General features: G+C 43.0%; 1 protein-coding gene across 3 annotated transcripts in view; it reads right to left on the bottom strand.

Moving 5' to 3' along the window:
• Nucleotides 1–23432, bottom strand: part of ATF1 (activating transcription factor 1) — a 34938-nt gene extending 11506 nt beyond the window's left edge. The window contains exons 1-5 of one of the 3 annotated variants that reach the window (XM_015421677.1): nucleotides 23080–23432; nucleotides 10130–10247; nucleotides 9032–9154; nucleotides 5132–5229; nucleotides 4549–4682 (exon numbers count right to left, since the gene is read on the bottom strand). In XM_015421677.1, the coding sequence (XP_015277163.1) occupies nucleotides 4549–4682; nucleotides 5132–5229; nucleotides 9032–9154; nucleotides 10130–10240 (466 nt within the window). In that variant the 5' untranslated portion in view covers nucleotides 10241–10247; nucleotides 23080–23432. Of the gene's footprint in view, nucleotides 1–4548; nucleotides 4683–5131; nucleotides 5230–9031; nucleotides 9155–10085; nucleotides 10248–23079 lie in introns of those variants that run through there. The other 2 variants (XM_015421679.1, XM_015421678.1) reach the window with 2 other exon arrangements.
• Nucleotides 23433–27046: the final 3614 nt, after the last annotated feature.

The following is a 27046-nucleotide window of genomic DNA, read 5'->3' as shown; positions in this document are numbered from 1 at the left end:
CTGTCAACTTCCTCCAGGCTGAGTGGGTCAAAACATTCTAAACCCCGCGGGGACGTGCAAGGGGCCTCAAGTTCACTCACTGTATCAACTGTGGCAGGGAGGTCACGGCGGAGCACCGAGACTTTATCCGCAAAATAGCTCGCAAAAGCCTCACAGCCAATAGCCAATTCCCTACTATTTTGTCTGCCCTGTGGCAGAGTTGTTAAAGACCGAATTGTTCTAAATAATTGGGCCGGGCGAGAGCTAGCGGACGCAATCGCGGCTGCATAGAATTCCTTCTTAGCAGCTTTGACCGCCATCTCGTAGGATTTCATAAGCGTCCTGAAGGATGTTCTCGATGCTTCGTCACGAGCTCGCCGCCACCGTCTCTCTAGCCGTCTAAGCTCCCGCTTCATAAGTCGAAGCCCCTGGGTATACCAAGGGGCCAACCTAGTGCGGGGGCGCAGAGGGCGCCGGGGAGCGATCTCATCGATGGCTGCGGAGAGCCGGCCATGCCAGTCCCCCACAAGCTCATCTAATGAGCCGCCAGGGGGCATCGGATCCCGCAGAGCCAGCTGAAGCCGTACATGGTCCATTTGGCTCCGCGGGCGAGCTAAAATCTGCTCGCCACCTAAACAGGGTCGGGGTGGGAAGTTCAGACGGGCCTTCAGGGCATAGTGGTCCGACCATGGAACTGCCGTAGCAGTAATCCGATCCACTGTGATCCCCGCAGCGAAGATCAGATCGAGCGTGTGCCCGGCCTGGTGTGTGGGGACCGATACACACTGGGAGAGCCCCAGTGCCTCCATGGATGACACTAGGTCCGTCGCCTGGCTGGAGGCCGCGTCATCAGCATGGACGTTGAAATCACCCAAGACCAAAAGCCTTGGGTGCTCCAACGCCCAGCCGGACACGGCCTCGAGCAGGGATGGCAGGCCACTGGTCGGTGCGTTAGGTGGTCGGTACACCAGCCAGATAGGGCTCTTTGATGGGATGGAATGTCTAGCAAGGAAAGATGAGGAGCTGGAGCTACGATATATCTAATGTTCTAATGGGGCCAAAAAAATTTGGAGCTCTAATTAAGTCACCCTTCCTTTCAGTGGCCAGGACCCTTTGCTTAACAAGGGCTTTAGTTTGTTCTAAGTCCATCATTGAAAGAAGCTCTGGGGAGAGATCTAACATAGTCAGTTTATAATGAACTGCCTTTAACCAGGAAGATAGAAATCCATCCTGGAGGATTAACAAGGTAAAATCTTGAGAGGAGTGGATCAACTTAAGCCAAAAATTCATAGAAGCAAGGCTTACCTTGGCCTTAATTTTAATCAGGCCAGATTCTAGGCAGAGGCTTGCACTGGATATGCAGCTAGGGAAATGGAATAATGCTCCTAAGAATTTTTATTGTATTCTTTCTAATGGGGCAAAATGTGAAGATGGAGGTCCTAGGATTGTCTTGTAGAGAAGTTGGGATACTGTTTTGGTCTGATACAATTTAATGGCCGCTGGAATAAATTGCCCACCTTTAGTATAAAAGAATCTTAGAAAGGCCTGAGTGGATTTTGGTCCAACAGAAGCCATATATTCATGGTGGGCATTCCTTGCCCCAGAAGACTGAATTATTACCTCCAGATACTTAACACTACCACCTGCTCTATTTTATGGCCATTTATGCTCCAGGTCCTAAGTTTAGGTCTTTTGCTGAATGATATAATTTTGGTCTTTTGATAACTGACCTCAAGCTGGTTCTCAATTTTGATAACTGACCTCAAGCTGAAGGCCTTCAATCCCCTTCTGAGGCCAACTGGAGTTCTAGTTAACAAAATTGTGTCATCAGCATACAGCAGAGAAGGTATCGACAGGCCAGCTAGAGAAGGAGGGTGTGTGTCAACTTTACCTATGCTGCTAACTGTGTCATTAATATACAAGGCAAACAGCGAAGGGGCCAATATGCAGCATTATTTTACACCTTTCAATGTCTCAATGGGGTCGGTAAGAAGCCCATTTTTATTACGCTCTTTCTAAGCTGTGGAGTCTTGTGAGCAAAAATTCCACTTTGTGAGCTACTGGCATTAAAGTTGTGAGCGAACGATTTGGCTACTGCATAAATTAGTTTGTTCTGGAGCCATGCTTCCTGAGCTAAGACAAAAATGTGTGAGCCAGAGGCTAAATAACTGTGAGCTAGCTCACACTAACTCAGCTTAGAGGGAACACTGATATACTTGACCTTAAATTATGTGTTGGAATGAAAGGCTCGGATTAGATACAGGAGCCTCAGATCAATGGATGTGGCTCCCAATTTATCCCATAACCTATCCCTTGATATTGAATCAAAGGTGGTTTTTAGATCTGTGAAAGCATGCTGACTCGATTACTAGCCTTGGGGTCATACTAGATCCAGCTTTATTGATGGAGAAGCAAGTTAATTCAACAGCTTTTTACCATCTTTAGTCTGGAAGATGGTTCCTTTCTTGATTACACTGATCTGTCCATGTGGATCCATGCTGCAGTCATCTCGAAGCTAGAATATTATAATACACTCTGCATGGGTCTGTTTCAAAGACAACCCTGAAACTCCAGCTGGTACAGAAATGCAACTCTTTTAAAATCAGAATTAGGCAACATATGAATATTACATCTGTTCTGCAGACGCATCACTGATTACCAATTAGTTCCTGGGTTCAATTCAAGGTACTGACTTCATAGCCCTTTATAGCCTCAGCCCCACGGTCCTGAAAGACCACCTCTCCTGACATGACCTGCTGTCACCTCTGTGCTCAAACAAGCCAAGTCTGCTGCAGTGCCACCCTGGGAACGAGTAAGATCAGCAGGTGCCTGTGGAAGGGCCTGCCTGATGAGGTCAGAAAGGCTCCCACACTTCTGTCATTCTGCAGAATGTGTAAAACAGGACTGTTCAGGAGGGCACTTTTATAAAGGGGACAGGAATGTAATTACATGGAATTGTTCAGAAGTCTCTTTTAAAAAGGGACAAGGGCTGTAATTTTATGACAGTTTACTGTAACCATTTCTTGGTTTTACTCCATTATTTTCTCATTTCTGTAATCCAGTTTTTGCATTCCTTATGCCATGTCTTATACTGCTCTTACTTCACTGTTATCATACTCTGTATTCCAATCTTATGATAATGTTTATTATATTTCTTACACAGTTTCTATTGCATTGCTAAATTTTGTAATCTGCCTGGAGTCCCAGTGAGAAAGATGGGCAATAAGTAAAGTAAACAAACAAAATTTTATTATCAAGCCCTGTGCGGAGGAAGGACTGAAGGGAGCCTGTGAATCCCTGAAACATCTTTATGTAATGATGTTGCTACATCTGAACCATACCCCTTGCAAATTCTGATTTACTAACGGAGAAACATTCCCAGAAAAATCAAATAACAATTTCAGAAGGTATCTCTAGAAATTGGCTCAGTTCAAATATAACACAGAATCATGGTTTAATTAAGCAAACCGTTGATCGGGTGAACAACACTAACTTCCTCAAACCAGGATCTGAAGCCAGGTTATAGAGCTGGATTAACCAAAATCAGTCTCAATTATGCAAATGCAGTAGTTTAGTGTAATCCTGGTTTGTTTGCTGCTGATGGCAAATGTGGCTCAAAAGTAAAATTGCTCCTGCCAGTGACCAGACTCCTCCAACCCCTGTTCTTGACACTGAGTCTGTACAGGAAGAGACACCTTTCTCCATCCCTCCCCTCTCTTAAGAACACAGCAATGTGGCACACTCTGTCTATGCATCTCTAAGTGGAAAAAAGCAATATCAGAGGAACTCTGGGTATGTTTTAACTGCCTGTGCTCCAGCCACAAATTGGATTACACAAGCATCCTACTCACATTTGTTTCACTAAAACAATTGACTGGGGAGGGGACTGAAAGATAGCCCCTACCTCAAAGTTTCCCCTCTTTATATCTAATCTATGTTAGCATTCACAGCTGATATTGCTTGGCACCTGCTTGCTCTCTGTTCAGTCAAGTGCATTTAACATGATTCATATATGTTTAGGATAAAATGGAGGAGGGGAGAATGCTGTAAGCCACTTTTGGTTCCCACTGGGGAGGAAGGCAGGGTATAATCAAGTAAATAAATAAAAACAAAATACTTTATGAATGAAAACAGGTGCTCTTCAGGGTGCTTTTGACACTCTAGTAAGACAGGGTCTTGTTGGACAGTGAGGGGCAGGCTGAGATACCAGGAGGCTCTCTAGTGGAGAGGTGGATGAAAAGTGACAGCACAGAAGCCAGGATTTGCTGAGACGAGTCAGGATTCAATGACCATCTTGGAATGAACTGCAGTCTCACAAGCTAGCCGGAGGTAAAATCAACCATGGCTTTGTGTTACCTCTGACCTGACCTATGGGGTTGGATACAAAGTTGCAGTTTGGCTGACAGAGGCATCGTCCATTCACAGAACAACTCCTTCCAGGAATGGAGGAATCCTCCATGAATGAAAGAGCACATTTGAATCCAAATAATTATTAACATTAATATTAAATTAACCTTAAATTATATTCTAGTTAATCCAGTGCAGGTTATTATTATTAATAGTTCATACTGTATTGTCCGGTGCTGGTTTGGTAAACAGGTGTAGGAACAGACATTGATGTGATAGTAGAGACACCAGGATGTGCTTCATCTCCTTTTCTGTCCCGTGCGTCTTCAGAAGAAGAAAGATCGTTCAAGATTTTTCTGTTAAAAATAGTATTAGTACACAAAGGATTTCAGGGACATTTTGCAGAAATCTTCACAAAAAAGTAATACAATATCTACTTTGTGGTGTATTTCTGAGCATTATTTTTTATTTTCAAATTGTGGAATTAAAACTGAAAGAAAGCAGTATGAAGAGAGAACCAAAATTCACTAAGAAAGGTAAACAGCAATACTTTATGGCTTTTGATCTACGGTTATCCTTTCTTAAAATAGCTGGCCTAATATATACCTAAACATTACAGTTATCCATAGGTCTTCTGAGGGTTATAATCCAAGTACTTGTGTTTCAGAGATTCCCAGTTTTTGAGAGAGATATTTGTTGCAGGTGTGTTTCAAAATCAGGCTGGCTTGAAACCCCAAACCTGAATTTCCCATAGAGCCTGTGTTGAAGTTAATATCTGAATATTACTTTTGTATAAAGCACTGACCTGTAAGATGGACGGCGTGCGAGGATACCTCTGGCTTTCTGTGAAGAGCCTATGCTATCCGAGGAATCTTGTGAATCCTCACTCTCCGACAAAGACACCTGAAGGATATACACTATGTCATATTGTATAATAGCAAATGAGCCAGCAAGATGCAGCTTTTTGGTAAATGCAACTTGATTTTTAAAAAGCAATAGCAGGTTTATTCCTAGACAAGTTTCTTTAAATGAAGAACATGCTAAGTACATTCATTATTATTATTAGAGTTTTAAACCTGATCCTATATACAGAGATCAGAGTCCTAACCCATTACATTGTGAAGTGAAAAACAAATATTGAAAAATACATATGAACTACAAACACTATGCTCTGGACATGAGAAAATGGTGAGCCAAAGTTTTTAGGCATGTTAAGAAATGACATTTGTACCCACAGTAGAAACAGTGTCGGCATTAACAGGGCTACTACATGTTTAACAGTCTTCTGCATTTAACCGTCTGGGAAGGAGCAAGAATTGCAGTGAATGGGTGAAAATAAGAAAAGTACTGATTTAACTAACACACGTCTGTAATTTTGCAAAGTCTCTCTCTCTCTCTCTCTCTCTCTCTCTCTCTCTCTCTCTCTCTCTCTCTCTGAAACACATAAATCTTTAGATAAAGTAACATATTATGGAGGAAGAATATAAAGGGAAAAATCTTGTCTTCTCAAGCACTCAAGGTTTTTACTGTATGTGTGTCCCCTGCAATTTGGCAAACACTCATAAATTTTCTGGTCTTCTCCAAGAAAACACATTAACAAAGCTCTTTTATTTATAGTGAACTGAGAAGTAGCAACATAAGATCTACAGGAAGACACAGTCTGTGGGAAAGTATGCTATTCAAGTAAGAAAAAAAATAGTGCTGCTGTCACTATACAAAGGTAGTGCTAAGTTTCTAAGTTGTCTTTTGCCCAGAAGCTGCACTATTTACAGGTTTGAGAAATAACAGGAGTTGGGTTCTCTACATCACAAACAAAACAACCACTTATAGATCATACACACACAAACACGGAGTATATATAGGCATTATATTGTTTAAGTACCCAAACACTACTAGTTAGATATATTTGCTATCAAAAAAATGGACACCAGTGTATCTACTTGTTTTAACATTTCACTCAGATGTAAGGACAAGCTAAAGTTTGACATTAAATGAATAGGCCTTGAGGTTCCCTAGACTAGCATATTCCATAACCCCCTTGCACATGGTGGTTCAACTAGACACATTATGTCCAAATCGGCAAATTACTGTTTGAACTTCCCTTTCAAATCAAAGCTTCAAACTAAGAATAAACTAGGAATAAACTCCTGTTTAGAATTCTGTTTTGCAGGGAGAGTGCAAACTGCACTCTGGATATTACAGCAAACTATGGTTACCCCTCCTGTGCTCCACAAGTTGTAGAAGAAGAAAAATGTTGGGTTTTGTACCCCACTTTTCTCTAGCTTAAGGAGTCTCAAAGCTGTTTACAATCACCTTCCCTTCCTCTCCCCACAACAGGCACCTTGTGAGGTATGTGGGGCTGAGGGCATTCTGAGAGAACTGTAACTTGCTCAAGGTCACCCAGCAGGCTGCATGTGGAGGAGTTATCCAGATTACAGTCTGCTACTCTTAACCACTATACCACACTGGTACAAATGTTCTCTTTTTGTAAGTTAATTGCCCTCCTAGATCCCCACCAGAATCTTTCTTCCTCTCAATTAATTTTCCCCTCTATGCCCCCAAAGAGAAAGAAAACTCCCCATTATTATCATTCCCTTGTGTCCACTCCTTTTCAATGAAGCCTGACTCTTCTTATAGAATGCTCAACAGAACCCAATTCTCTCTTCCACAAGATTAAGACATGAGGGTCAGAGAACAAAAAAACCCCATAAAGTGGGCAGCTGCTGTCCGATCACCAGTCACTGGATTGGCCAGCAACCCCAGTCAACCTCCACTATACTACCCACCTACCAACAAGAACAGTGCAGCTGCCAGCATGGCCCTCTAACAGTATGGGCATGCTGGGAATCCCTTTTGTGGAAATCCCTTCTGTGGCAGTGCTCTGGTCCTCTCACAGAGCCTTAGAAAGGCAATCTTAAGCACAGCAGAAACAAAACAGATCAGGTAACTACAATTCAAGGACTCATCCAGCGCACCACATGCGCTAGACAGACAGACAGATTCACAACTGGTGATTATCAATTTGCACGTAAGTCACCTTGACATGAGTAAAGGCCAAGCACTTGGCTGAAGAGCTAGGATCTTTTGGATCCCAAGCATTTGGACTCCCCCTAGGATCTTCCACTGCAAGTGTGAACTTCTCTTCCGGTATACCGTTCACATTGTCAGGTTTCAATTAGCCACTGGACCATCCCCGGGATTTGTGACAACATACATACTGTGTATACATCTTTATATATACAGGCATGCATAAATCTCTCTCATGCAAATTTTTTCTCTCACACACATACCCAGTCTCCATCTAAAACAGGAGAAGCAGCTGCACCTAACTCCTTGAAAACTAGTTCCCTGGGAATGGCAGGAGCAGAAATGACTATACTTTGCCTGAGCACCATAGTCTATCCAGCAACTTTGGAGTTACAGGGACTCATACTGCTTCTGATCTGGTACAATAATAAAGAGTATCTGCATATGTTTGAACTCTCCCAAGGTTTGAACTTCCTAAGCCTACTCACAGCGCAAAACACTGGAGCCTGAAGTTCAATTTCTCACTCCTCAAGATGTCAGGTTGGGTTTTTTTTATAAGCATTTTTCACAGGTTGGGGTTTTTTTATTATTATTATGAACATGCACTCTATATTCATTATACTGGTGGTGGCACCGGAAGTGATGCTTTGCCACAGGAAATACACTGGTGTGTCACAGGGCAATTATTTCAGGAAATTATTAGTTTCACGGTGAATACTTCCACTAGGAGAATAAGTGAGATGCTGCTAAATGCCCTTCAGCTACATCCACACACAAACAGTGACTTCTTTGTTATACTTTTCCTCTGTCACTATAACGGGTGGATATAAAGCTGTGGTTTTACAGCAGTTACTAAATATAGATTTCAATGCAAAAGGTCATGCATAGCCTTTCCCCTCTCTTGCCCAAGAAGCTACTGTCACACTTGTGCAAAAGATGTTACCAATATGGGAGATGTGACAAATGCAGGATTTCTCCTCTGAGCTACCTTCTTTTACATAAATCGCTGACCAAAGCTAGGACAGCCTCACTGGCCCATTGTCATAAGGGTAGCAAAGCAGCTTTGGGGGTTGTTTGCACTTGTGCAGAGCATGACCCACTGAAGGGTGAGAACATTTTATGTTGCCTGTAGAGAGCTGACAGGCACACCCACTTCCTTAGAAGAGGCACAAAAATAACGGCTAGATCCAGATGATTCTGCATCATTAGCTTGCCATGAACTAGCATTAGTCATCATAGGCCATGCTCCCATTTTGAAATGTTAGACTGCTGCTTGGTATTTCACAGATTCAAGTTATTCATTTGTTACTGCACTTACCAAGTAACACATGAATAAGTAATTCAGACTATCTTTTAATCTTACTGTATAAAAATGCATTTGATTATATATAAATTCCTTATCCTTTTGTGTCCTGTTTTGTTTAATATGTAAACCACTGGCAGGGACTTGTCTTTGTTTTTAATCTATACAGCAACTAATATGATATTAAACATTTTAATCACAAAAACAGATCCCAAACAACTTATAGGGTTTGTGCTAGCCTGAGTTTCCATTTCTCTCCCCTACCTTTGGAAAACATATCACCATTTCATCTGCAGTGCCAAGCTGGCTAAAATGCACTGAGGCAGAATTCAGCCAGAGCTAACAATAAAGCTTCCAAAGACAGTTAGTAGTTACCTGCGTTGATTGCGCTTGTGGTGAGTGAATTACAGAGGAGCTCTGAACTGTATGAATTACTCCCTGGACCTGATCCCCAGGAAGTTGTACCACTGTCACTGGAGCTGGACCTCTAAGAGACATCTAAAACAAATCAACAGCTTTTTAGCTAAATCACGAAACATGCCATACAGATAATTAAAACAAGTGCTGGCAGATAAGATACTATGGGACGTGATTGCAGAACTGTTCTATGGTATTTCCACGGGGTCAGACTGCTCAGACTGAGCATCACTTTTAAAAAGTGGTTCAGTTTTAACACACATAATGTTGGGGCTTGAGGGATGTTAGCTGCTGTATGCATTTCACAAGAGTCCGCACAGGATGACCTTAAGGATCACCTCTGGCAGTCAAACCAACCATGACCTTTGGGACTGTTAAACTTCATTTGTCAAATCTAAAAGGGCGGTTGAGTACCACTCTTGGAAAACAAAACAAAAACCTATGCAAAAACACACAGAAGCTTCTCAGAAAAAATACAGGAAAACAAAGATGCCGCTATTAAAGATCTGAAGTTTCTTAAGTCTGCATCAGACTATAAAGATACACATTTTAAGGTGTGATCTACCAACTACAGTCTCTATTTGTTTCAACACAGCTTACTGCAAAGCATCAGTGCCTAGAGAATTGCAGTCTTTGTTTTGCTTCAGTTTTCTTTGCCAGAAGCAGAAACTTCTAAATAACTGAACAGCAGACTAAGCACCACTTTTAAAGCTTTAGCACAGTTGTTCTGCTTCCGTGGTTACAAGGCAACTATTTAAAAGTATTCTGATTTGAAAACTTTTATGTTAAATACCACAGAGGGGCTCAGCGATATTTCCACAATAATCCTCCCATTACATTATTGAGCTGATCTGCCTTATTTTATGGGATAGGCCATTAGTGTATCTGGATGCATTTTTAATTCCATTCACAAAGATGAAATTTAAATAAAAATCCCTTGTAATTACATACACATACTTAATGTACTGATTTAAAAAAGCAACCTTGCACAGGAAAACTGCAATTAACCTACTTAAAATATTCCTCAGAAGACCGGGCCTGTGTAGCTTTCTTTACCTGTTGAGAAACACGAGAAAGCTGAGCTGCTTGTAGAGCGGTACCTTGTAAAGACGGTGTTTGTGGCGGAGTTGCTGAATTGCTACTGCTGGTTTTGTGCACTTCTTCCATAGTCAGCCTACAAGAAGCCAAAAATAAAGCAAAATGCACAATGTCATAGAGAATTTCATATCTTAACCAAGAGGCCATTATATACTGATGTTTTCCAAAGAGAATCAGAAGACATAATGTGTTATAATTAGTGTCCTGTCGACAAGTATTGTTCTTTATTGTCTCCAGTTAGGGTTCCCAACTACCTGGAGAAAAAAATGCTGTCTCTTTAACAGAAGCTTAGTGGGATATTATTTACTAGGTGATATTATTACTTCCTATGCCATCAAAAGCGTCAGCTGCCCACTCCCACATACTAAGCCTCTATTAAAGGGACAGGATATGTTTCTAAGCCTGATGGAAATTCTACCTCTAGTAATGCCTGCCACCCAGTTGTAACAAGGATACCTTCCTGGCAGGGCACTTTTTGTAGAAAAAGCCCAGCAGGAACTCATTAGCATAATAGGCCACACCCAACAGCAGGAACTCATTAGCATATTAGGCCACACCCTGACGGCACCGCTCATTAGCACATTAGGCCGCACCCACATGTTACCAGAAGTGTGGTTATCCAGCCACACCCACCTTTTGCTTGTTCTTCTGTTTATCTTGTTTGTTGTCAAAACCCAGGGCCTTTTTTTGTAGCAGGAACTCCTTTGCATGTTAGGCCACACACCCCTAACGCAGCCAATCCTAATGAGTTTCTGCTGTTGGGAGCCAGCCGGAACTCCGTTCCTGTGCGTTCCTGCCCAAAAATAGCCCTGCTTCCTGGCATCTGTCAGTATGTACACTTTGGCCCTGCTGAAACCAACAGAACCCATTTTATCTCATTTCTCTTCTGCTTGTCTTGGGGATTTAACAGGATAGGATCTTTCTCTTGCCCCACTCAATTAGATCTTTTCCTCCAAAAGGGGGGGGGAGCGGGAAGAAGTTGACAACTTGACATCTTTGCACTTTAGTCTGCTTCAAAGAACTTTCTGAATCTACGACATGTAGCAGCAGGGCTTGACAAATCCCAGGTACCAGGCCTAACAATTTCATTGTGGTGCCTAGTATTTTCAACCAGGATTTCACTGTAGCCTCTCAGCAATCCTCAGTGGAACTACAAAGCTGATTTATTTTCTTGCATCAGAATATGTTTTATTGTTTGACATAAATAACCTAACAGGATATGATCCTTCTCCTCTGCCCCTCCCAAACAGATCTTTTCCTACACAGGGAAAATGAAGGGGGAAGAAGTCAAGGTCTTTGCTTTCCTTCAGAACCTGAAATAAAAATAATTTTGATTGAAGAGCTTGTCATTGTTTGTTTATATGTAGACCTTCCTTTACACCATCTAATGAGGGGGAGGGGTAGATAAATCCATTTCTTAATCAGCTGCCCACTATATTAGCTCCAGTATTCAATTAAATGGAGTTCTTTAAAAACAATAATGAAATTATGAGAAACTGGGGAGAAGAAGTTGGATTAGAGTTAGCAATTAGCTTTTTATTGTGCTGATGACAACCATGATCACTCCCATATTTATTTATATGCTGCCACACTTTTTTCTTCGCATTGATAAAACTACAAAAAACTGAACAGAAGTATTATATTGTTGTTGTTCAGTCGCACAGTCGAGTCCGACTCTTCGCGACCCCATGGACCAGATCACGCCAGGCCCTCCTGTCTTCCGCCGTCCTCTGAAGTTTGCTCAATTTCATGTTCATTGCATCTATGACACTGTCTAACCATCTCATCCTTTGCCGTCCCCGTCTTCTTTGACCTTCAATCTTTCCCAGCATCAGGGTCTTCTCCAGTGAGTGCTCCCTTCTCATTTGGTGGCCAAAGTATTTGAGCTTCAGTTTCATTATCTGGCCTTCCAGGGAACAGTCAGGGTTGGTTTCTTTTAGGATTGACTGATTTGATCTTCTTGCAGTCCAAGGGACTCTCAAGGATTATATTATGTGTTAGCAAAAACTAGAAAATGTGGTCATTAAAATACAAAAACCCTCAGGATGAAAAATATATCTGGCTCCTAATTTTGGGCTGGCTCCCAGATCCAAAGAAAATTTGTCAAGACCAGTGGAACAGTAATGCATTTTATTGTACCTGCCCCACTATTACATACTTCCTCGTCAATAGCAGCATTGTCAGGACTCAAAGAGTGCCAATAAAAATACCCTCAAGGCGTTAAAAGATGATCAGCTAGTTCTGAACATGTTGTTATACAACATCTGAAAGTTGCAAGCACCGTTGCTGAGAAACTGGAAGTTATATTTCTCTCAATGGAAATATGAGTCATTGATTTTTCCTTGCTGAGATCAACCACAGGAGCTCAGTCCTGAAACCTGAAATACGCTCACAGTCTAAAAGTCAACATAATGGAAAAGACTAAAGTGCTTCTTCAGTCCTTTCATTCTTAATCAGAATAACCATGCAACATATGTCATACGAATTTGTTGTTGTTTTCATACAAAATGTTTAGTTCAGATGCAACACTAAACCATAGTTCGATGCTACATAAAGGGCACAGAAGAAACTGCAGGACTCGCTGAAGTCAACTAACTGGCTACTTCATAGTCTGCAGCCAGCCCAATATTTTCCTATTTTCACAACTTAAAATCAAGGCTTTAAAAGCCTGGCACCATCATGGTCTAGAAAGATCTCTTCCATCTGAGGGAGTCACCAATATGACCTTCCTCTAGAAACAAGACATAAAGGTCAGATTCAAAGTGTGGGAAGATAACACAGTCACAGCTAACCATGTAAGCTTTCGATTTTAAAATGAGTTTGTGCCAACTGTATATACAAATACTCAAATTATATTTGTTTTATATTAAAAACACCAAGTCAGAATAAGCTTTACATTAACATGCTACATTCACACTTCTGTTGGTGTTCACAAAAGCAAGTTCAAGTGTTCACACCATGTTCTTTCTCCTCAGCAGGTATTTAGAGGAATATGAACTTGTGGATCTCCTGGCAAAAATATGTAATCTTTCATTAAAATCTGTCTTTATTCCTGAGGACTGGAAGTTAGCTAATGTCACTCCCATCTTTAAAAAGGGTTCCAGAGGAGATCTGGGAAATTACAGGCCAGTCAGTCTGACGTCAATACTGGGTAAGTTGGTGGAAACTGTTATTAAGGAACGAATTAGTAGACACATTGATGAACAAAAACTATTGAGGCAGACTCAGCATGGGTTCTGTAAGTGAAGATCTTGTCTCACTAACCTGTTAGTGTTCTTTGAGGGAGTGAACAAACATGTGGACAAGGGGGACCCAATAGATGTTGCTTACTTTGACTTCCAGAAAGCTTTTGATAAAGTTCCTCATCAAAGGCTCCTAAGTAAACTCAATAGTCACGGGATAAAAGGACAAGTCCTTTTGTGGATCAAAAACTGGCTAATGAATAGGAAACAGAGAGTGAGTATAAATGGGCGATTTTCTCAGTGGAGGGTGGTAAGCAGTGGGGTACCGCAGGGATCAGTACTGGGTCCAATGCTTTTTAACTTATTCATTAATGATTTGGAGTTGGGAGTAAGCACTGAAGTGGCTAAATTTGCGGATGACACGAAATTGTTCAGGGTGGTGAGTACCAGGGAGGATTGTGAGGCACTCCAAAAGGATCTGTCAAGAATGGGCGAGTGGTCGTCAACGTGGCAAATGGGGTTCAATGTGGCCAAGTGCAAAGTAATGCACATTGGGGCCAAAAATCCTAACTATAAATACAGATTGATGGGGTCCGAACTGGCAGAAACTGATCAAGAGAGAGATCTTGGGAGTCGTAGTAGATAACTCACTGAAAATGTCGAGACAGTGTACAACTACAATAAAAAAGGCCAATGCTGTGCTGGGGATTAATAGGAATGGAACTGAAAACAAATCAGCCAGTATCATAATAATCCTGTATAAATCAATAGTGCAACCTCATATGGAGTACTGTGTACAGTTCTGGTCACCACACCTCAAAAAGGATATTATAAGATTGGAAAAAGTACAGAAAAGGGGAATTAGAATGATAAAAGGGTTGGAACACTTTCCCTATGAAGAAAGGTTAAAATGCTTGGGGCTCTTTAGCTTGGAGAAACGACGGCTGAGGGGTGACATGATCGAGGTTTATAAGATTATGCTTGGAATAGAGCAGGTTGAGAAAGAAGTACTTTTCTCCCTTTCTCACAATACAAGAACTCGTGGGCACTCCATGAAATTGCTGAGCAGTCAGGTTAGAATGAATAAAAGGAAGTACTTCTTCACCCAAAGAGTGATTAACACGTGGAATTCACTGACACAGGAGGTGGCGGTGGCTACAAGCATGGACGATTTCAAGAGGGAATTAGATAAACATATGGAGGAGGAGGAGATTGGATTTATATCCCACCCTTCACTCGGAGTCTCAGAGCAGCTTACAATCACCAATCCCTTCCCCTCCCTACAACAGACACCCTGTGAGGTAGGTGGGGCTGAGAGAGCTCTGACAGAAACGGCTCTTTTTCAAGAACAGTTGTGCCAGATGGCTTGCCCAAGGTCATCCAGCAGGTGCAAGTGGAGGAGTGGGGAATCAACCTCAGTTCATCCAGATTAGAGTCCGCGCACTTAACCACTACACCAAATTGGCTACACACAAACTGGAACAAAGATCCATCAGTGGCTATTAGCCACAAGGTATAGATAGGAACTCTGGGACAAGTGATGCTCTGTATACGTGGTGCTTGGGGGGGGGGGCAGCAGTGGGAGAGCTTCTAGTATCCTGGCCCCACTGATGGACCTCCTGATGGCCCCTGGTATTTTTGGCCACTGTGTGACAGAGTGTTGGACTGGATGGGCCATTGGTCTGATCCAACATTGGCTTCTCTTATGTTCTTCTGTTTTTATGAAAGGAAAATTTAGTGAAACGGAAAAATAAAAATAAAACTACAGTTTTACAAAAAAACCTGTTTCTCACAGAGACCCCTCAATTCTAGATCCCCCCCCCCAATTCTAGGTGTTTTTTTTCATGAGCTGGTCCTTTATATTTATAAGGCCCTTCCTTGAAGTAGCTGGAACTAGAATCACAAAAGTTTATGCCATAATCAATTTAGTCTTTCAAAGTGGCACCGGACTCTGTTGTTTAGGCTGCAACAAGCTAATGTGGATACCCTCTGGAAAAAGCAAAGCAGATACACAAAAAGCAAATGCCCTTCCTTAACCGATAAAAAAGATAAACCTTTCTACAGAATGCCCTATTTTTATGCACCAGTCACCAAAATGGTGATACATATCTGTTCTGGCACAAAGAAATTGTTTTATAAGTACAAGGGATACATAATAGAATTTATTAAAATTAATACCCTCAGATAAGAACTCTGTATGACTAGAAAACATCATATTCCTTTACAATAAAAACTAAGCACAATAAAAATATAATTCAGCTATTTTGCATATGGTATGCATGCTTGTTTCCCAAATGACACCAGCTTTCAAATTCTCTGGCAATTCTTATTGCCCCAATATTACCTGGTAAATTCTGTTTTTATCTGACATCTACATCAAGTTTCTTTAACTAAATAAGAAAAGAGGCACAACGAAAAAACAGGTATATCACAATTAATCATCTATCTTTTGAAATCAAACTACTTAACTGATTACCAAAACTGACAGCATTTATTGTGCACTACCATACATCTTCATTTTGTATTAAAACTGCTGAACAATGCAAAATAACAGATATTCATCCCCAATAGTAAACAAGTTTTATAAAATATCTAATCACCATTCTTTCAAAGGATAAAAATAGTAACCAATCACTTAATTGCTATCCACTGGTTTAACTAGCAAGATAAATATTCAATTATAATTTAGTAAACACAGTTTCACAAACCAATAGTTGGTTACTGATCTTCTCAGCTGACATATGGTGCCCTCTCTGAATTATGTTGTTTGGGTATATAATGCAAAATACGTACCACTGACTCCTCATATGCCTAATTTTTGTAATTTTAGATGTTCTGCTTCAATTGTGTCCTCTACAATATCAAGATCTCAGCAGTATAATCTTATGTAGACAATTTGGTATTTTTCTACATTTTTCCCAATACTTGTGAGCAGCCTCTTTTCTTCAAGTTAACCCTAGACAAGCAATACAGAATTATCATACTTATCTTCAAGAATAAGAAAAATAGAAACACATTTTAATCATTCTTTCATGCCAAGAGGGCATTTCTATTAACATATATATGGTTGCTAGTCCTTTGGTATTTTGGAAGAACTATATTGTAGGAGGAGAGTAACTATTCCATGTAAAACACTTTAGATGCTGAGATAATTCTGAAGTCAACTGGAAAAACACATCTCAACTTCAGCTTTTGACACACAAACATTTAAGTCAAGCCAAAGTTTTCATGGCATGAGAACCCTGGAAACAGACAATCATCATAGCTTCAACTAGCCAAAGAAGCTTGGGCTTCTACAAAAACAGAGCTTTCTGTTGCTGCAGTACTTGGAACATTTTGAAGAACAGTTAAACTTTTACCGACTGTTATCCAGACTCCAATCAAAGCTGAAAAAAATCCCTAGTGCCTGGTTATGTAAAAATGTCATGCTGCCACATGGAAATCTATAAGATTGTTTACAGCCCTGGCTTAAGTGTAACAGTAGATGGAAATGTGCTAATGATGAGCAACATAAAAGAAAGGGCAAAAAGCCAACCCCCAAAATGGAACTGAGTACCTAAACGGTTACAAACATATATAAAGAAGATTAAATAAAACAGATCTTTAATATTACAGTGCACTTAAATAGTTCACTAAAATAGGCCTTTAGGCCATACAGGTCACACACTGTGCAGTACACATTACATACAGTGCAGTATACTCCTAGTAGCGTATTTTGCAGTTCACATTACATACAATGCAGTATACTCTTAGCAACACTGATTGGAACCAATAAACCAATTAAATCGGATCAGACGTGTCGGCCACAAAGGCCTTCTTCAGTGGTCCCATTCTAATACCCCATACACACTATATGAAAGAATCTGCATCATAGTTAACAATGTAAGGTATTGTGGGGGCATTCCAAAATATATACTGTGGTACAGAAATACTCTGTGGGAGTATTACATCTGACTCCTGATATAGCCACACCAAGAGGAATGAGAGATGGTATAATCATACTGAATACAGCAGTTCCTTCACCCACACTCTGTGTATGTGTGCTGTACCGGTAAATTAATTTACCGGTGCAGCACACATATGCACACTGTGGATGAAGGAACTGCTATATTCAGTATGATTTTCTTTGGTGTGGCTATAAAGGTATCCAATTGTTCTAATGGTGGAAAACAGTTTTTATTAATATTAAGCACGCTTGAAGAAAGTATCAGACCCTCACTTACATACATTTGTAAGAGAAAAATGGCAAATCTCTCCTTATATATAATTGTGTTTTTGAGTGGCATTCTCCAGAACATTCCACACGCTCCGAAATCAGTTGGTAATACCCTGATGTGTCAATCACAAGGTGTCTCTATCCATTGGTGGCCTTAGTCCTGCCCACAGAACCGGCGGCCAGTGTCTTGGCCTCAATATGCTGGGAGGCGATGGACGGGCCGGATGCACCAGAGGGCGGAGAGTCCTGAGGCTGAGCCCAATCATGGTGGTGCCGCAGCGGCAGCTGGCTGCAAGTAGCTGGGCGGGTGGCGAGTGGACGGGCGCCAGTGCCATGGAGGACAAGGCGGCCAACAAGGACAGCGAGGCCAACATCCAAGAGCTGCACGGCCCTGAGTGGTGATTCACTGACCTCCGCTGCATGAACCGCCAGGGCAGAGGGCAGAAGAGGCGGCCAGGAGGGAGGATGCTCCAGCAGGCGGAGGGTCATCAGGCCGAGGCCGATCATGCCAGCGGCACAATGGTCGTCATCGGCCATGGCGACCTGTAGATGGCCAGGTGAGCGGTGAACCAACAGCTGCCGGCGCCAGGGAGAAGAAGGCGGCCAACAAGAAGGGCAAGACCGATCTCCAGGAGCTGCATGACCCTGAGCGGTGATTCACCGAACTCCCCTGCGTAAGCTGCCGGGGCGGAGGGTGGTAGACGCGGCCGGGAGGCTGCCGGAGTTGGTCGGGAGGGGAGATGGTGGCGGGCCTTCCGTCGGCCCTCAACCCCGGGGACTGGGGGAGAAACCGGAGTGGGGGGGCCCCTGTGTACACGCTGACACATCACATCTCGCTAGATCTTGTTGTATTGATTTTACAACGGGCTTTGCTACTAGTTATAAATACGTGCATACTTCACAAGTAACTCTGTATGTACACATTTTGTGTTTGGCGATCTATGTCCAAGTACTGCTTTTGCTCTATGGAACTATTCATTTCTGTAAAATTCTGCTGCCTCTAGGCTGTGCACCTTTCATTGTGCGGATAACCTCAGTTTTATCTTTGCTTCTTCGCTTTCTTCTCTCAGCAATTTCTTGTTTGTTCCTATTTTATATTGCTAAAAATCTCATTTTTCTGCCTCTGAACACTCATGCAGTCTTTGATAATTTGTTTTGATAATTATGTTTTGTTTTCTGATCTTCCCTGGTCATCTTTCTTCACCTGTCAGCCTCAGATCAAGTACTGTAATTTGCAACTTACCTGCTTGCCAGTGGCAAGCAGCACTTCAACTAAGACAAGCACCCAAGTGGCAAATTGCTCCAGTCCCATACTGAGCCTTGTCTTCCCTCCCCCCTCTTTTAGAGAGGCTGAGCCACACATGTGCTCAGGGTAGCAAGGGGCTGAGTCTAGAACACATGCTTATGGCCACCCCCACCCTTTCCAAGCCACAAAGGTCCAGCAGCACCACTGGGCAACCACTTTGTTAACTGATTGTCTGCAATAACCTACCTAGTGGCAAGAAGAATTTTATTACAGATCTGCTAACAACTACAAGTCCAGCTTACAATGTGATTATATGTCGACTACAGTATACTTCATAAACAGGTGTCAGCATTCAACATCCATTTCTTGTAATACTTTCCCCCCCTTTAAACTTTTTTCCCCTTGTGCTGCTCAAGTTTTGCTCCAGCTTCTCTCCGAGTTTGGAATGCCCTTTCTAAACATATTCATTGCTTCTATTCTTTTAGGAACTATTCAAAATCATCCCAGCCCTTACATCTTTATTTCCCTTATTTTACTTTTCACCTATTGATACCTTATACAATTCCGCAGGGCCTGTAAGGCAGAGATGTTCTCCCTGGCTTTTAGTTGAGGACAGCAACGGTTAAGACTGGCACCCTCCTTTTCTTTCTATGGCCCCCACATCCCCTTCCTTGCCCTACTGCACGGACAGCACTGTAGCCAGCAAAAGGGCTTTATATCGCTATCTGGATTGGCTGTTTTTAAGGTTGTAAATTGCCCAGAGCCTGCTTGTGTGGTTGTGCAATTTGTAAATTTAATAAATAAATACATGTAAAACTATTTAAATCGCAATCAAATTTACCATCTTAGATTTGAGCTCATTGTTATTTGCATATTCCAAAGGGGCAGCCATATGACTCTGTTGCAGTAAACACAAAAAGGAGTCTTCTAGTGCCTCAAAAAAATTAAACTGACATATGTTATGGCATAAACCTTCATTGACCAGAGCCCACTTTTTCATGAACATTTATGCCATAATACATCCATTACTCTCTAAGATGCAGCAAAACTCCTTTCCAATATTTGCATGTTCCTTTTCCCTACTTCTTCCCTTTTCTGCATTTAGTAATTTTAATAATCTTATTTATTGAAACAGGACCATTCACATAGATATATCTAACTGTTTCAGAGGGTTTCCCCTGTAATTTTAGGTTATATGGCTAGTGCTTCCTACTTGATTATGGCATTGTTTAATTGCTATGAGCTGTTTTATTGTAATGAAAACTGCCTTGGGCACATATATGCATCAAGGTGTTGCCCAAACATTCCACATAAATAAACAAATTTTACAAAATAATGTAAGCAAAAGAGATGGTCCTTGCCCCAAGGAATTTGCAACCAAATTTTCAATAATGGAAGAGTAGACAACAAACATTGGGAAAGAATGAGAAAGGTAAGGGAAGTAAGGGACGAAGATGAGTAAATCTAGTTTCACAAGCGTCAGCTTCATTTTAGTTGTGGAAGAGGACTAGTGGATTTGTAGGAGGAATGTGAAGGAAAAGTGGCATAACAATGATAGCTGAAAAATGAAATTGACAGAGAAAAGCTTACATATTTGGAGTACCAGATATAAATATTTGAATAAATAGCAACTATGGTCAAACTGAAGCATCAAGCATGGATTTTGTATTTTTACATGTACCGTAAACACTTGTTTGAATTCAGATCACAATATCCCTAGTGTGTCTCCTTCAAAACAACATGCACACAGTCATATTCAGTATTAGATGGGTCTAGAAAATCTCAGTCTCCCAGTTCTGCACTTACAGTCACACCACCCATGCAGAGAACCATGTCATACTTTACATTTTGTAAAATGTACCTGTAAAACGTTTCAGAACCATGCACACAAATACAATACAACAAAAACACATTAGTAAACAGTGGCATAAGACTCCCTGCTAGGTGGAAAGTCAGTGGCCAAACTGTTGGAGGAGGCCTTACAGCTGGGGGGAGGGGGAATTTCCACTTTTTACCATTATGTAGGCATCCCTGAGTACAGGATGACTAAAGGCGATTTCATCAGTGATTTCCAACAGATTTGCAGCCACAAACTTGGGTTTGCTTCCTCCTCTGCCATTGCATAAGAGACTGGTTTATGTTGCTCAACAGAAATATGGAGCACCTTTTTGACAACATACATGTTCAACACACATTTTTTTAAGGATTATGCTGGATTTGAAAAAACTTCTCCTCAGGGTATGCAATAAGAAATACAAATAACCCTTAAAATTTCAGATTATGAGCAGAGGTAGATCCTTTGATCTCACCAGGGCTGTTTTGGTTCCTTCTGTAAAACAAGTGAAGACTGCCACAGCCTGCGCAAAAGCATCCCCTCGGCAGCTCCATCCCTTTGGAACGGGCTGCCAAATGATGTGAGAGCTGTGCTTTTTGTTTGTTATGCAGAAAATTTAAATGGCACCTACCCAGAAACCTGCTTGAGGCAGTTCAGAAAGGAAAATAAAGGAGAGCTGGGATGATGTAGAGGTAAAAACGTCAGACTAGTATCTGGGAGACCCAGGGTTTAATCCCCACTCTGGAAGAGTGCTAGGTTGCCTCACCTACTTTACAGAGTTGTTGTGAGGATAAAACAGAGGAAAGGAGAACGATGCTTGGGGTGCCCGCTGGGTAAAGGCGTGGATATAAATAAACTAAATAAAACAAAATAATGTATAAAAGACTCCGCAAAGAAATTAGCCATTAAAACAGCATTAAAAGAATAAAAGGCCCACTAAAGAAAGAAGCATTTCATTTACAAAGGAGTAAGTAGGAGGGTGAAGCCTTCAGACCAACAGTGTGATTTTAAGCAGTTACACTTTTCTAAACTCACTGAAGAAAATCGTTTCAGAGGGTAGCTGTGTTCATTTGCCGCAAAACAGCTAAATTCAAGTGTCAGTAGCAGTTTAGAGACCAAGATTTTGGGGATATAAATTTTGCAGAGTCCCTTCTCATGAAGGGAGCTCTGACTCTCAAAAGCTTATACCCCCAAAATCTTGCTGGTCTCTAAGCTGCTACTAAACTCTATTCTAATTGACACAAATAGGCTTCGCATGGTGTATCTCTGCTTAGAATGGCACTGCAAGTCATTTGGCTGCACACTGGTTTTATTCCGATGCTTTTAGTATTCAGGTGAGGTTCTAATTATTTATTGTATTTCAAATTTTTATGTTTGAGCTTTCATTGTTTATTTCGATCTGTATGTGCTGCCTTCTCCAGAAAGCAGTTCACACAATAACATCATAAGCATAATGCCAAATGGATACCCATTCCAGTCCACTGCTGCAAATTAAAACAGCAGTCCAATGGCTCATTAAAAGCAAAATTTATTCTAGCATTAATTTTCCTTGTCGTTTACGGTAGCAGCATAAGAATTATCCATGTTTTTAAAAAAGCCATAAAAAACAAACTGGGAGCATAAAAACGCCTACGGAAGAAGTATAGACACATAGGTAAAGGTAAAGGTTCCCTTGCTCGAAAGCCAGTCGAATCCGACTCTAGGGTTGCGGTGCTCATCTCCGTTTCAAAGCCGAAGAGCCAGCGCTGTCCGAAGACATTTCCGTGGTCATGTGGCCGGCATGACTAAACTCCAAGGCGCACGGAACGCTGTGACCTTCCCACCGAAGTGGTACCTATTTATCTACTTGCAATTTCTTGCTTTCGAACACATACAGATAAAGAAGTATAAAAACATACAAAAACGTCTTAGGAAGTAGAGAAACATACGGTGCCACTAAGAAAAGCCACATTTCGCTTTAAAAAACCGAGAAAGAGAAGGGAATGTGTTTCTGTGTGAAGCCTTCAGGACAAACGACAAGAGGAGGAACGTTATACAGGTGAAGGAGACCCCTGAGAGCAAGCGCTGAAGGGAAGGAGGCGGGTGGCAGTGGGCGAGTCCAGCGCGGCCGGACGCAGTCTGGTGCTTGTGCAACAGGGGCCAGGACGAAGGTCCGAGCGCCGCACTGAGGCAAGGAGCGCGCCAGAGGCTCGCCTCGCGCCAAGCCCCGACCGCCTCCAAGTGCGCCACTGGCTCGCGCCCTTCCAAGCCCGCGCGTGCCCTCCTCCTCCTCCTTCAGCTACTTCTCCTGAGCGCCGCGTCTCCCTCCAGGAGCTCGCCCTACCCTGCCTTCCCCCCCCCTCCTCTCTCCCCATTCGCGCTCGTTGATTCGGTCGCGTCCGCTTCGCCTCGCGCCCTGATTGAGTCGCTGTCGGTCGCGCCCGCTTTTACCTCAGAGGCTTCGTCTCGGCTTCGCGTGGCACCCGAAGGGGATCGAAAGAGACGGCGCCACCCCTCAGCGCCTCAGGAAAGCGGAGCCACCGAGGCCGTCAGCATTCTCAGCACTAGGATCCGCCAGGGCCAGACTCTCTCTCTCTCTCTCTCGGGGTGGGCGGGTTGCGACAATAGAGTGTGCCGGAGGCCAGGGCTAGAGCGAGAGGCCGCTTCGGACGATAGAGTTCGCAAGTAAGCCTAGAGTAGCCACCCACCCTTGGGGGGCATAGAGGGGCGCGGCCTAGAGCGGATGGGTCGTCGGCCTTTCGGGACGGAGTGAAGAGGATCCGGCATGTCGCAGTGACCTCCGCTGCCGGATCCGGCGGCGGTTTAGTAGGAAGTAAGTTCGAGCGAGCCGAATGGGTCTCACCCAGCGAATAAACATGCATGGGGACGGGTTGCTGCCATGCTTGCTCAGACGTCAGCGTGAGGCCCAGGTTGCTATTGAGGGCGCTGTGTATCAACAGCTTGACAGGGGTGTTGCGTTATGGCTTAAAAACAATCAAGCGAAACAGAGTGTTCAGCGCTTTGAAGAAGACTGAAGCACTCCGCAGCCCGTTACGCGCGCTAAGAAACCTGCATTATGAACACGTATTGAAGTTCCCTTTCCCCCAAGCAACTCAAGGCAAACGCGTATAGTCCTTCCCTTCACTTATTATGGTCACAGCTATCCTAATACTTTAGGCAGAGAAAGTGTGTGAGAGAGTGGCCAATTCAGATCCTTGATCACCCAGTGATTTTCAAAGCTGAGCATTGGGTTCTTTGGCCCACTGCACATAATTCATTACACTGTAGGCGTGCTGTAGGAAATACGACATCTAGTAGTAGAGTTGTGTTGGTCCTACATAGATGCTACTGTTATTTCATTGTCATTAAGTTTATAGTAAATGACTTCAGGCACCCTACCTTTCAAAAGCCAGCTACAAATACCTAGAATAAAAAATGTGTGTTATGTGCCATCAAGTTGCTTCTGACTTACAACAGCCCTATGAACAAGAGCTTCTGCCTTACAACAGCCCTGTGAACAAGACACCCTATCATTAACAGTCTTGATCAAAGGAATGAAGGGCAGGAAACCCACCTTTACAGCAATTGCATTGTATTTCCCTAATAGAAGACAATCATCATCAGGGGTCTTTTGGGGCCCGAGTGTGTGGGAGCGCTGCTCCGGGAGCCAAGGAGCTGACAAAATGGCAGCGGCCACAAGCCCCAGCTCCCTGCGCTGTGGCCTGTTGCCATGTTCCCAGGGCCCGCGCCGGAGCACTGTGGCCCCGGGGAGGCCGGAGGAGGCCCGTTGCTGCTTTCCCAGGGCCTGCGCCGGAGCGCTGCGGCCCTGGGGAGGCCTGTCGCTGTCTTTCCAGGGCCCACACCGGAGTGCTGCGGCCCCAGGGAGGCCGGAGGAGGCCTGTCGCTCCCTTCCCAGAGCCTGCGCCGGAGTGCTGCGGCCCAAGGGAGGCCCATTGCTGCCTTTCCGAGGCCTGCACCGGAGCGCTGCGGCCCCAGGGAGACCTGAGGAGGCCCGTCGCTGGGTTCCCGGGGCCTGCGCTGGAGCACTGCAGCCCCAGGAAGGCCCATCGCCATTTTCCTTGGGGCCGCGCCGGAGCGCTGCGGCCTCAGGAAGGCTCAAGGAGGCCCCGTTGCCACCTTCCTGGGGCCCGTGCCAGAGTGCTGTGGCCCCAGGAAGGCCTGTCGTGCTTTCCTGGGGCCTGCGCCGGAGTGCTGTGGCCCCGGGGAGGCTGGAGGAGGCCTGTTGCCACCTCCCCGGGCCAGTGCCAGAGCGCTGCAGCCCGAGGGAGAGGCTTTTGAAGATGCGCTCCCCCCCCCTTTTGCTTCCCCTTCTGACATCTCTTCCGGTGATGTCAGGGGGCGTTGCATATGCTAATGAGCTGTTATGCTAATAGCCTAGTAGCATACCGTATGCTAATGAGCTCCTGCAGCTCTTTTTCTATGAAAAGACCCCTGATTATCATAATCCAGATCTAAATCCTAGCAGTATTGGATTAGTATCAAAGATGTTATTTTTAAGTCTTCTACAACCTTGAGCCAATTAATACCACATCCTAAACTAGTTCACAAGGTTGTGGGAAGGGGGGAGGAAGGTGACCTATGTATCCTAACCAGATGTCATTGGATGGAGGGGGAGATAAATACAATCACCCAACATCCTAATAATTCAATAAAAGTCTGAATGCAAATTATATTTCATCCATGCTGTAGTCAGTGTAAGTCACCCATCATGTCACTGAGAAAATATATATCATCAAGGACTAGAGAGAATGCTGCATAAGAAAAAAAAATTGATGGGATACCTAATAGCAGCAAACTGGTCAAGAAATTGCTAAACCACCTACAGAAGCACTCTGTGCCAAAGACCACATCAACTAAGGTGCAGATATCCGCTTTTCAGTGCTGAATAAATATGAAAGAAGACAACTGTGTTGCTGCTCTGCAGATCTTTTCAGTAGGTGCTTGAGAGTCAAAGGCTACTGAAATTACTGCACCTCATTTGGAATGTGCCATGGTGTCCACTGGTGCTTGCTTCCCTGGCAATGAGTGGGCCAGTACAATACAGTCCCTGACCTACCTTAATAACATCTTGGAGGCCCCCAGAACTGATAGGATGAAAAGCTATGAAGACAGAATGATTTTCTAGTGGCAGCCATCCTATGAATGTTGATCTTAAGGATCCTGCAAGGTACTGTAGTCTAAAGTGTGCCACTTCTTTGCCTGAGTATCCTGGGACCATAAGCAAAAAGTAGGGCAAGCTGGACCTGTGAAACAATTTGTTTTGAGCAGGACAGAGGGCTCTGCATGTCTCTGAAAAGCAAATAACCCAGGACGACCAGACAGAGCACTCAGCCTGGAGACTCTGTGGGCTGAAGATACTGCTACCAGGAACAGTACTTTTAGAGTTAAGTCCTGTGTGGGTTCAAAGGGAAAAGCAGTAGGACTGGTAGGGCCTGTGAGGATGCCATGCTGAAAGACTATGCATTGTTACTGGCCATAATAGGAAAGCTCTGAGAAAACGGGTGATGGGTAGGTAGTATTCTGTTCTTGTTGCCCAACATGCTTGTCAAGATACCCACTTCTCTGTGGAAAGTACTTAGTCATAGTCCCTGGTCCACTCTTGTTTTTGTATTACATTGCTACCTGCAGTCTCCACACACATACACACTATAAACAAATTAAGCAAAAAGAAAGTGTCTTGCATGGAATTTAATATTTTCAAATGTGTTTGAACTTACATGCAAATAAAGGTATTATTAACTCATGTAGCTATTTCAAGTTATTTTTAAAGCAATATTTTCATTACGCATTTAACATCCTTCTTTGCCTTCCAAAAATATACGTTGTAATCTGAAACAGCTTATTTACCTGCAGGCTGTTAACATAATGCTTTTTGCTGTGCTGATATAGTAGTTGGTCGGCCCCTAATCTAAGTATTGAGTTGGTTGCTGCAGTAAGTTTTAGGACTGGGAGATAAATTACAATCAGGTAAAATTGTATGACCCTAAACTCTTATTGCCTTTTATCAGAGGAAACAAAGGTTTTTGTTGAGCGTTTAATGCCGTACAGATTTACAGAAATACTCCCAGTCCTGAAGGGATGTATATGTACATTGGGACTAGAAATGTGCTCTGTGGAAAAGCCAGAGTGCTAGTAATATTCCTTCCACAATCCCATTATCAATACTTCAGCACTGGGAAAGTATTGTGGATAGCTGCATAATGGGAACATATTTGTTAATCAGCCCAATCAGACGGTTTCAGAAGGGAGAGGCAAGTACCTTCAATTTAGGTACAGTTTTTAGCTTCATAGCTTGAACCCTCATAACTGAGGTACATCAGGTAGTTAAGAGCTAACCAGCAGGTTCTGTTAGCAGTCTCTTCATTCTATCAGGTACCTATGACAGTAGTACAAACCC

The sequence above is a fragment of the Gekko japonicus genome, unplaced genomic scaffold (assembly GCF_001447785.1).
Source record: "Gekko japonicus isolate JY-2015 unplaced genomic scaffold, Gekko_japonicus_V1.1 scaffold2517, whole genome shotgun sequence".
NCBI lineage: Eukaryota > Metazoa > Chordata > Lepidosauria > Squamata > Gekkonidae > Gekko > Gekko japonicus.
The sequence above is the reverse complement of the archived record's forward strand: the minus strand, read 5'-3'. Positions and strand labels throughout refer to the sequence as shown.